The sequence below is a fragment of the Thamnophis sirtalis genome, unplaced genomic scaffold, assembly GCF_051295495.1.
Source record: "Thamnophis sirtalis isolate CommonGarterSnake01/CBP01778 unplaced genomic scaffold, rThaSir2_p1.2 scaffold_2, whole genome shotgun sequence".
In the NCBI taxonomy this organism is placed as follows: Eukaryota; Metazoa; Chordata; class Lepidosauria; order Squamata; family Natricidae; genus Thamnophis; species Thamnophis sirtalis.
In genome coordinates this window covers 32,169,789-32,181,332 of record NW_028261382.1, presented here as the reverse complement: position 1 = coordinate 32,181,332, position 11,544 = coordinate 32,169,789, and the positions used below count along the sequence as shown (strand labels likewise).

The following is an 11,544-nucleotide window of genomic DNA, read 5'->3' as shown; positions in this document are numbered from 1 at the left end:
GGAAGCAAGCAAGGGACAGTGTGAGGAAGGAAGGGAGGGAGGGAGGAAGGAAGGAAGGAAGGAAGGGGGGCCCTGTGAGCATCGTAAGTACGAACCAGCTGCCAACATATGAATTTTTGATTGTGTGATCCTGGGGCCGCTAGAAATGTTGTTAAGTGTGAAAGCACAAGTCCCTTTCTCCCATGCCGTGGTCACTTCGAACCGTCACTCAATGGGACTGCTGCAATTCGAGGAGCTTTATAAACCTCTCACAAACCCTAATCCAACACTGCCTGGTTCCCAACCCCCTTCGAGGCACAATATGCATAAAAAACACCCCTATAGCCACTTGGGCAGGCGACTGGAAGGATCCCCCCCCCCGCCCCACACCCCTATCCTTCAAAATTAAAAGGAAGTAAAGTACCACCATGTGAAGCTTTGGGCTCTTTCCATTCCCTGGAAGAAGTTCTAACAGCAACCTTCAGCTGATGCTGAAGAAACACCTGAAAAGGTTCAAGAGTTAAGGCAAAGACTTTTAAGGAAGGGTGTGCTGGCTGAGGGATTCTGGGAGTTGTAGTCCACAAGTCTTAAGGGGGACCAAGGTTGGATGCCCTGGACTTAAAGGGAGGGGAATGGATGGATGGATGAACTCCGTTGAAAGAACGCTCCATGCTGGAAGATGGGAGATCCAAAGCCCTTGGCCAAAGTTACAGTACAGACATTTAAAGGAGAGCATTTGTAGCAATGAGGTGGTCCTTGGTGCTCTCTGAGCTTCCTTGATTTCTTGCAGATGTTTCATGATCCAACTAGGTAACATCATCAGCACAAGGAGAAGTGAGGTGGGAGGAGGAGGAAGACAACAGCTATGGAGTCCTTGGTGTTCTCCGATCTTGCTTCTATTCTTGCAGATGTTTCATGATCCAACTATGTAATTTCATCAGTTGTTGTAATATAATTCCTTGTGTAGGCGTAGTGGGTCACCCATGGCCCAGTTCATACCAGGGCATGCAGAGCCACGCTGAACCACACAGGAGAAAACAAACTCCTAAAACTCCATAACATCCTGATAGTGCATAACATAACATCCTGAGATGTGCCCTACCAATGACATCCAGGATTTGACCATATATAGACAGAACTTCCCTGAGCAGTAGATTAGAAATTGTACTTTTACAGGTTGTTTTTAATCACATGCTATTGCTCCTCCTGCGTTTGTCCTATCTCAATAAAAGGGGCCCTCAGACCCCCAATCTGGGTCGCACCATCCCGAGAAAGGTCGTGTCCTGTCTTTTCTCCACATTGGCCTCATGGACGAACCACGGGAACGTTACAATCAGTGCAAGAAGAAGAGGGGGGGGAGGAGGAGGGGAAGGAGTAGGAAGAGGAGGAGGTGAAAGGAGGAGGAGGAAGAGGACTGTGTCATCCTTGCTACTCAGCTTGGTTGTCTTCTTGCAGATGTTTCATTACTCAACTACCGAAACACTTATGACATTACCTAGTTGGGTGATAAAACATCTGCAAGAAAACAACCAAGTTCAGAGAGCACCAAGGACCCCACAGTCCTCCTCCTCCTCTCCCTCCTACTTCTCCTGCACTCCACACACCCCACTCCCTCCTAGCACTGATGATGTTACCAAGTTGGGTCATGAAACGTCTGCAAGAAAACCACCAAGCTCAGAGAGCACCAAGGACCCCTTCAAACCAAACCTTCCCTAGAATATATCTGAAGGCTAAGGCAGGCACCTCGTTTCTTTCTTACCTTTCTAGCCCAACCTTGCCTCTTGTGCCCAAGCTGCCTATTAATTTATTATTATTATTATTATTATTATTATTATTATTACTACCGTATCATCATCATTATTATTAACATTATGAATAGCAAAATCCCTGAGAGGAAGCTACAAAGCCCAGGTCCCAAAAAATAGAGAGAGGCTTTCCAAAATAGCAGAAGTCACCCCAATCATCCCAAGAAGGGAGCGAAATAAGAGGAAGCACGGTTGCAAAAGGCTACGTTCCCCGTACACCGAGGATACGTCATTCTCCCCAGTCAACGGAGGAGTTACGGGGTTCTTCTTTGGCACTCAAATACCAACAAAACCAGCAAGCAAGCAACTCAATCCCTTTAATCAGTGGTCATCCCCGTTCCGGTGGCTTTCTCTTCTCTCTTCGGTCCATCCCGATCAAAAGAGGCAGGAGGTCCTGGGACTCCTGGCTTTCCGTAAGGCCCAGCTTAGAGACTTGTTCATCTGTTCGGTGGTGAACTTCATGTCCTTCGCCGCTTCCACGGCTCGGTTCAAAGTCCAGTTCAAGTCTTCCAAACTGACGGAAGGGAAGACGGTCCTGGAGCAGCAGTGATACTCCCGGAGATGCGCCCGTGAGGTCTTCCACTCAGTGGCTGGCGGCCGGGCGGAATCGAAAGCCGGGAGGGCAAGCGAAGAGATTGAGGTAGCGACGGGGGGTGGAGGATAGCTGTCCAGGAAAGAAAGAGAAACGGAGAAGTCAAAGAGGCAGGTGACGGCAGCTGCTTAACCTTGGCTGACCTTGGGAAAGTTAAGCAGAGGTGGACCCCAGTTGGGAGAGGGATGAACGTGGCTTCCAACTCAACAGAGAAGTCAAACAAGACAGCCAACTTCAAGCAGACCTCAGCTTTCAAGGAGAATTATTTGGAGCTCAGAGTTGACATGAGGAGGTCCTTGATGCTCTCTTGAACTCGGTGGCTTTCTTGCAGGCGTTTCGTGACCCAACTAGGGAACATCACCAGTGGTAGAGGGGGAGGAGGAGGAGGAGGACTGTAGGGTCCTTGGTACTCTCTGAGCTTGGTGGTTTTCTTGCAGGCGTTTCATGACCCAACTAGGTATTTTTTTTTTTTTTTAGGTATTTTATTAAAATTTAGGGAACATCATCAGGGCTGCTCATCGTCCTGATTACTAGCACGGATGACGTTACTTAGATTTGGTCATGAAACGTTTGCAAGAAAACAACGAAGTTCAGAGAGCACCAAGGATCACATACTCCTCCTCCTCTCCCACCCAAACCTTACTCCCTTCTAGCACTGATGATGTTACCTAATTTGGTAATCAAATGTTTGTAAGAAAACAACCAATCTCAGAGAGCACCAAGGACACCACAGTTCTTTCCTCCTCCTTCCCTGCAAACCCCACTCCCTTCTAGCACTGATGATGTTTCCCTAGTTGGCTAATGAAACATCTGCAAGAAAACCATCAACGTCAGACAGCACCAAGGATCCTATAGTTTTCCTCCTCCTCCTCCTCGTCCTTCTCATCCTCCTCCTCCTCCCCCCCCTTCAGACTCCCTTCTAATGATGTTACCTAGTTGGCTAATGAAACATCTGCAAGAAAACCATCAACGTCAGACAACATCAAGGACCCTACAGTTTTCCTCCTCCTCCTCCATAAAGAACCGACTCCCTTCTAGCACTGATGATGTTCCCTAGTTGGGTCATGAAACATCTGCAAGAAAACCACCCAGCTCAGAGAGTACCAAGAGTCCTCAAATAAATGGGTGCTACCCTCACCTTGGCCATAGCTCTAGACTGGCCATAATTAAATTCCTGCAACGGTTCTTCCTATGTTTTTTTGTCTCCAGGGTGAATCCGTGGAGATTCCGCATTTGCCCACTGCTAGGGAAGGGAAGCGAATCCTATGGACCCCGGTTGTGGAAGCCATACTCACATGATGGATGAGACGGGGTATTGTGCCAAGGGAATAGCTGGGATGTAATTCATAGAGGTAGCTGCGGGCGGCAGCGCCAAGTACCACAGGCCTGCCTGTTTTGGTTGCTGGTGTTGATTGAGCTTTGGTTGCGTTCTAGAGCTTTCTTCTGGAGCGTTCTCCTTGCGGTCACCTGCTCCTAAGGTGGCCAAGAAAATAAAATATTTATCAGCTACCTTGGGCCCATTTAAAAAAAACCTCCTTTAAATATCTAGAGAGAGAAAGAGAAAGAAAGAGAGAGAGAGAGAGAGAATGAGAGAGAGAGAAAGAGAGAGAGAGAGAGAGAGAGAAAGAGAGAGAATGAGAGAGAGAGTGAGAGAGAGAAAGAGAAAATGAGAGAGAGAAAAAGAGAATGAGAGAGAGAGAAAGAGAGAGAGAATGAGAGAGAGAGAGAAAGAAAGACAGAGAGAATGAGAGAGAGAAAGAGAAAGAGAGAGAATGAGAGAGAAAGAGAATGAGAGAGAGGGAGAATGAGAGAGAGAAAGAGAGAGAAAGAGAAAGAGAGAATGAGAGAGAAAGAGAGAAAGAAAGGGGAAATAGACACACACACACACAGACACACACACACACTCTCTTACTTCCCAATGGGGAAGAAATCCCAGGCACCAAACAGTGCAGGCAGTTGTTGAGTTATGACCACAACCGAGCCTGAAATTTAAGTCTCTAAGTGTCAAGCCCCATTTTATGACTCCTTTTGCCACCGTTGTTAAGTGAATCCTGGCATTTGTTAAGTCAGTCACGCGGTTGTGAAGTGAATTATTCAGCCCTTATTCTTAACACTGGTAGACCACAAGGTGGCATGTTGAGTCCCTCACTCCATGCTCTCTATGGGCAGGACGGCATTTCCACTCACGCTAGCAATGCCATTCCTAAATTTGCAGATGATGTTTTCGGGCTGTTTTGGGGGCTATTTTCAGGCTGTTTATGGGGCCGTTTTCAGGCTGTTTTTGAACTTTTTCAGGCTATTTATGGGGCAATTTTCAGGCTGCTTTTGGAGCTGTTTTCACGTGGTAGTGGGACCATTTGCAGGCTGTTTTGGGGGCTGTTTTTGGTTCTCAGGCTGTTTGGGAGACTGTTTTCAGGCTATTTTTAGGGCTGTTTTCAAACTGTTTTGGGGGCTGTTTTGGGGGGCATTTTCAAGCTGTTTTTGTGGCATTTCAGGCTATTTTGGGAGCCGGTTTTGGGCTGGTTTTGAGGCAGTTTTCAGGCTGTTTTGGGAGCCATTTGTAGACTGTTTTGGGGGGCATTTTCAGGCTGTTTTTCGGTTTGTTTTCCAGGGCACTTTCAGGCCATTTTCCGAGCCATTTTCCGCCCCCAAAACAGCCCGAAAAATGGCCATGTGCGTGCTGGAAACCAGAAGAGCAACTGGCAACAGCGCATGTGCCCACAGAGGAGGCTCTGCATGCTACTTCTGGCACACATCCCATTGGTTCTCCATCATGGCTCTATACTCTTTATGTGCATGACCGCATTTCCACTCACGCTAGTAATGTCATTCCTAAATTTGCAGATGACACAACTGTGGTAGGACTCATCCCCAAGGGGGTTGGGGAATGAATCTGCCTATTGAGAGGAGGTGGGCTGTTTTGCTTTCATGGCATAGAGACCATAACTTGGTCCTCATCACCAATAAGTCCAAGGCACTTAGTGGACTGTTGTGGCCCAGCAGGAGCCGTTGGAGCTGCAAACAGACTCCAACAGTGAGGGGCCCTATGAGTCAGCTCTGGAAGATGTGGAGGACCCTAGACAGGGTTCAGACTCCGAGCAGGGACCAGAGAGGCTGGTTGGCCACCAGGAGGCGCCTGAGGCATGGAGCAGCGGTGGAAGCCAAAGGGATTTTGTCCCTGACGTCAGGCCCTGGAGCAGTGGGGAGGAGCTAAGGGAGTTGGTTCAGGATGCCATGCAAAGATGGGCAGATAAGCGCCTACAGCAACTACAGAGATACAGAAGATAATTGGACTCAGGTGGTTGTAATTAGGCTCCTCCCAAGAGAGTATATAAGAAGAGACTTTGGGAGGAGGCTGTTTGCAGGATTCAACTAATATACTAACACTGGAGAAGTTCTCGTATGTATTTCTTATCTTGGAAGTCTGGGTTGCTGCCAAAATCTTGTCAGTGTGTTAATTTACTGTGAATAAATTGTCTAGCAGTAATTTTGTGTTGGCGTGCCTCATTGTACGGAGGGGGAGGGGGACAGAACAGTGGACTATAGATGGAATAGATCAGACATCAAGGGAGACCGAATGGTGCAAGTGGCCGGTTTTAAGTGTCTGGGTGTTGTCATAAAAAGAAGACCTGACCTGGGGTAACTGCATGGATTAGGATTTGGCTTTAGATTAATGAATTGAATGGAGAAGAGGTGGAGCTCTCGCCTCACAATCAAGGAGAGTATAAGTTCGATCCTAGGTAGAGGTAGGTATTTCTCTCTCTCTCTGCGCACCGTGAGAATATATCTACTGCAAACTCCACACTGGTGACAGGAAGGGCAGTAAGCACTCAGCACCATTCAGTTGCCTTGACTCCACACCGATGTACGGGATTACGAGCTCATTAAAAGACAAAAAATAAATAAAAATGGAGAGGGACTTTTAAACTGTTCAGGGCTAGCCCCGTCTTGGACCCTCAAATATTTGTCTCACCGGCTATGTCTTTGTTCCTGGAGTTTGAAGAGTCCTTACATGAGGGACACAACCATCCTTCGGTTGCTCTTTGCTTAGAAGGTCTGGATCCATCCCTCAGGGAACCTTAAAAGGGAGGGAATAATTCCGGTTACAATGAAATAGGCCACCATGACATGGAAATAGAAGCCGTTACAAACAAGGCCCCATTTCTGATGCTTTGGCTAGACAGCGTAGTAAGTCAAGAGGTTTTTGCATCTTTGGAAAAGCATTTTCCTTTTGTAAAAATGCATCTCTCATGAAGTTTTGCAAGCTTCGATCATTGGCAGGTGGTCCGGCGGGAAATCTGCTGAGACTTATAGGTTGATAGAGGAAAGAAAGAAAGAAAGAAAGAAGAAAGGAAGGAGGGAGGGAGGAAGAATAGAGAGAAGGAAGGAAGGAAAGAAGTTAGGAAGGAAACTATGAAGGGAGGGAGGAAGGAGACAGGAATGAGAGAAGGAAGGAAGGAAGGAAGGAAGAAGGGAAGGAAGGAAAGAAAGAAAGAAAGAAGAAAGGAGGGAGGGAGGAAGAATAGAGAGAAGGAAGGAAGGAAAGAAGTTAGGAAGGAAACTAAGAAGGGAGGGAGGAAGGAAGGAGACAGGAATGAGAGAATGAAGGAGCGAAGGAAGAATGGAAGGAAAGAAAGAAAGAAGAAAGGAAGGAGAGAGGGAGGAAGAATAGAGAGAAGGAAGGAAGGAAAGAAGTTAGGAAGAAAACTAAGAAGGGAGGGAGGAATGAGAGAAGGAAGGAAGGAAGAAGGGAAGGAAAGAAGAAAGACAAGGAGGGAGGAAGAAAGGAAGGAAAGAACAGAAGGCAAAAAGAAAGAAAAAGAAGAAAGGAGGGAAGGAAGGAAACGGAGGGAGGAACATGTAAAGAAACTAAGAAGAGAGGGAGGGAGGGAGCAAGGAGATGGGAATGAGAGAAGGAAGGGAGGAAGGAAGGAAGAAAAGAGAAAGAAAGACAAGAAAGAAAGGAAAGAAAGAAAGCAGGAAGAAAAGAAGACAAAGAAAGAAAATATGAAGGAAAGAAAGAAAGAATTCAAAAGTAAAAACCAAGGAGAGGCCCTGATTTTTAAACCAGAAGTCAGCAATAAATCCAGTTAATGTTTAACCAAAAGTTCCAATCATTTTTGTATCGCCTGTGTTATCAATGCAAAGGTGACGGAGGGCAGAGGAACGCAGCTGGTTGAAACTTGATTCCTCTCACCTGCAAACACGTTTTCACATTTCTCTGGAATTGCTTGGTTGTGCAAAGTGTTAAAAATGGCCATAAGTCCCTTTTTCCCCAGTGCCTTCAAATGGTTATTAAAAGAATGGCTGTAAGTCAAAGGGCTACCTATATTACAGAGGGGCAATCCACATGAACCTTTGTTTACCTTTAATTTCCTTTTCATCCAAGTGACCAGCAGAATCTTCTCCATGTTGCAACTGGACATTCGGGTGACCGAGAGCGGAAGTTTGGAGTCTCTTGGGATCTTGAGTCTCTGGAGTGGAAATGGGATACTGTGTCCCTAAGAAACCAAACACAAAGAATCCAACAGGTGCCGATAAGATTATAGACTACAGTGTAAATCAGTGGTAGTCATCCTGGTGCCTACCACCCACTAGTGGGCGTTCCAGCTTTCATGGTGGGCGGTAGGGGTTTGCTGTAACTCTGCTTTATAAATTTTATAAAGTAAAGTTACTTCCCTACTTTATAAATCACCATTACTGTGGAACCGGTGGGCGGTTAGAAAATTTTACTACTAACAGAGATACAAAAGTGGGCGGTAGGTATAAAAAGGTTGACTACCCCTGGTGTAAATGGTAAAAGGGCAGTTTTACTTCTTTTCCTCTATTTTTACTTCCCTCTTTATATTACAAACTTAAGGAGAAAAAGAAAAAATATTAAAATGAAAATGCAATAGAGCGTTGAAAAAAAGAAAAAGAAAATCTTAATCAATAAGTATTGAAAAAAAGAGAAATAGGGGGAAAAAACCCAGTCCAGTTTAAAAAATAAGAAGCGTTTGTAAAAATTCCATCAATAAAAAGATTAAAGAAAAATAACACACTAACTTTGACTCAGTCTTAATATCGCTGCTTAACCTCTTCTGTCTTCAATTTTAACTTTACTTTTGATCTTTTTGGGTGTTCCCTTCTCTAATAATAAAATTTATCTCACCAATTCGACAGACTTTTTCTCCCACTTTCCTTTCATTCTGGAGCTGTCCCAACTTTTGGCAGCTTCAATGGCTGCTTCTCCGTCACCGGAAAAAAGGGCTTCTCCTGGATCTAACAGCGACTTTGCGATGTCCCTGGGATCAGCAAGATGTGCCCTTCTCTATCACCATCTCTGCGGGACGGTTTAGGTCCAAAAGGACCATCCAGCGGCAGAGATATTGACGGTGATCTTGGAGCTTCAAGGTTGCACATCATATCGTTGCGACGTTAGCCCCGCCTCTGAATCCCACCACTGCTTAGAGATCATATCCTTACCTGTGTAAGGTCCCTGGACAGTGCATGGTTTGGAAGGTCTCATCCTGGGAGTTTTGTGGCGTTTCCCATTCTGCAACTTTAACGGTGCGTCATCTGACTCGGAGGGATCTAGGAACGAAGCGGGAGCAGACAACCTTCAGATTAATTTGGTATGTAAAGTCCTACATGATCCCAGGGGTTCAAAGAACACTGGGGAGCATTAACTGAATTGCAAAAGAGCCGTTAAATTGCCGGTTCTAACAATTGGCTCAACCGGATCAAAATATTTAATATTGCTAGCACTGATGATGTTCCCTAGTTTGGGTAATGAAATGTCTGCAAGAAAACAACCAAGCTCAGAGAGCAACAAGAACCTCTCAAAATATTTAAAATGGACAGCACAACTTGTTTAGAGACATTTATAGTTAGGGAGGTATGCTCCCTCCCTAACTAAATTAATCGCAACATCCTGCCATTGGCTCTTCTGATCTAGGCTTCCTGAGAAAGCATAAATCACACTCTTAGTCCCAGAAACCTTCTTTGATTTAAATGGCTGTGAATTATGGTCATTCACAGCCCGTAATGATTCACAAACAGCCTGTGAAGAGTCTGACAGATGTCTGCTCGAGTTGCCGCAGTCTTTCAGGGTAATGTTGATAAGTGCCCCACCTTTATCTCCCTTGAAACGCTGCCAGAGACCTAAGTGTCCACTAGTTTTGCAAGGCCAAGCGTAGCACAGTCAAACGGAGCTCACGTCCATGGGCTCCTCTTTTATGTCTTATGGGAGGGGTCAATCATCTCCAAGCCTTACTCCTGAGGCGCCCCCTTTTTCTTAATTAATTGCCTTCTGGCAGCTCTGTGCATTTGTGCACTGGGAACAGGCTCCCTCTGTTCCTCTGCCTCGCTGATGTCAGACTCCGGAGGCTCAGGAGGCAGTACCTAACTAGCAGATGGCCCTGGCCCCCTCTCTGCCTCTGACGCAGAGCCCTCATTCGAGCCTTCCGCAGATTCCAGGACTTGCCCATCTTCCTCCCCAACCCTCCTCACTGTCCAAATCTGCCGTCAGCTCTGCAGGCTGGCGGCAGATCACAACACTTGGCCATATCGACAGGCGCAGCCAACAATTGAAATCCAGAGTCTAAGCAGGACGAGTTTCTAATTCTGGACCACGAGAACAACATGTAAAACCTTTGCCACATACTGAAGTCCAACTCGCATCCACGTGGAGCCAAAGATGGCTTTGGGGTTCTTCCTTTTGGTTCAGTGGTCAGAAAGGATCCATCCGATTCCACCACGCTTTTCCTTGAAGTTCTGTGGAAGGAGACAGCATGTTTACACCCAAGGAAGAACTTTGGGAAGCACAAAACAAGAAACTTATATTATCCTTTCATTCCCCACTAGCAACATCACCTCTGGACTCCTAAAATCTGCCTGGATTCCTTTTAATCAGTGTGATTTAGTCTAGTCTTTTGTTTGTGGGAACATGGAAGATGGATCACAAACAGGCATGTGTAGTTTAGCGCCCACGGGCAGACGAGGCCGCTGTGATTTGCTAAACTCCGTGGCAGGGTTTCATACAGGGAGTCCTCGGCTTACGACCTCTTTTGAGCCCACAATTTCTGTGGCTAAGCGAGGCCTCTGTTATGTGGATTTTGCCCCATTTTACCACCTTTCTTCCTGCCCGTGGTTAAGTGAATCACTGCAATTGTTAAGCGATTAACACAACTGTGAAGTGAATCTGGCTTCTTCATTCTGGCATCCTTTACTTGCCAGAGGTCGTAAAAGAGGATCACGTCACATCGAGACACTGCAGCCATCATAAATATGAGTCAGTTCTGTTCTGCATTGTGTTGTATTTATTATTGTATTGTATTGCATCGTATTGTGTTATTATTGTATTGTGTTATTATTATTGTATTGTAATTGCAATGTATTGTATTATTATAGTATTATAGTGTAATATCATTGTATTGTATTGTATTATCATTGTATTGTATTGCACTGTATTATTTTCGTATTGTATTATAATGGCATTGTATTATATTATATTATTGTAGTATATTATTGTATTGTAATTGCAATGTATTGTATTATTATTGTATTATATTGTATTAGATTATTGTATTGAATTGAATTGCATTGCATTATTATTGTATTGTAACTGCAATGTATTTCTATTATTATTGTATTATATTATTGTATTGTAATTGCAATTGTATTATTATTGTATTATATTGCAATGTATTGTATTAGTATTGTATTATATTGCATTGCATTGTATTAGTATTAGTATTGTATTAGATTATTGTATTGTATTAGATTGTATTGAATTATTATTGTATTCTAATTGCAACGTATTTCTATTATTATTGTATTGTATTAATATTGTATTATATTGCATTGCATTGTATTCCGCTCTGTTCCATTCCACTCCATTCCATTCCACAGGCAGTGAAGGCATCAGAGAGAGAAAGGAATAATATTTTCACCCTGATTTTTCTTTGAATCTCTGCCTTTCTGGAGTTTGGAACGCAGCCAGGACAGTAGAATTGTGGTGAGCTGTTTTGGAAGTTTCCCATAATGTCTTTCATAATGGGTGAGTCAGCTGCCTTGTGAGAAACTAAACTGTCCCTGCAGTCCTATTGGCCTCTACATATCATTTGGGGATTAGGAGGCACAGCTTTCCCTTTTTCAAAAGGCAACTGGACTTTGTTTCTCCTTGAA

At 44.8% G+C, this 11,544-nt stretch overlaps 1 protein-coding gene across 1 annotated transcript in view; it reads right to left on the bottom strand.

Annotated features, from left to right (window-relative positions):
* Nucleotides 1–1,801: 1,801 nt before the first annotated feature.
* The window catches only part of AKNA (AT-hook transcription factor), a 67,438-nt gene continuing 57,695 nt past the window's right edge, over nucleotides 1,802–11,544 (bottom strand). Inside the window, 6 exon segments of the mRNA XM_087704658.1 lie at nucleotides 1,802–2,448; nucleotides 3,672–3,849; nucleotides 6,350–6,454; nucleotides 7,743–7,877; nucleotides 8,842–8,949; nucleotides 10,022–10,131. Of these exon segments, the coding sequence (XP_087560784.1) occupies nucleotides 2,160–2,448; nucleotides 3,672–3,849; nucleotides 6,350–6,454; nucleotides 7,743–7,877; nucleotides 8,842–8,949; nucleotides 10,022–10,131 (925 nt within the window). The 3' untranslated portion in view covers nucleotides 1,802–2,159.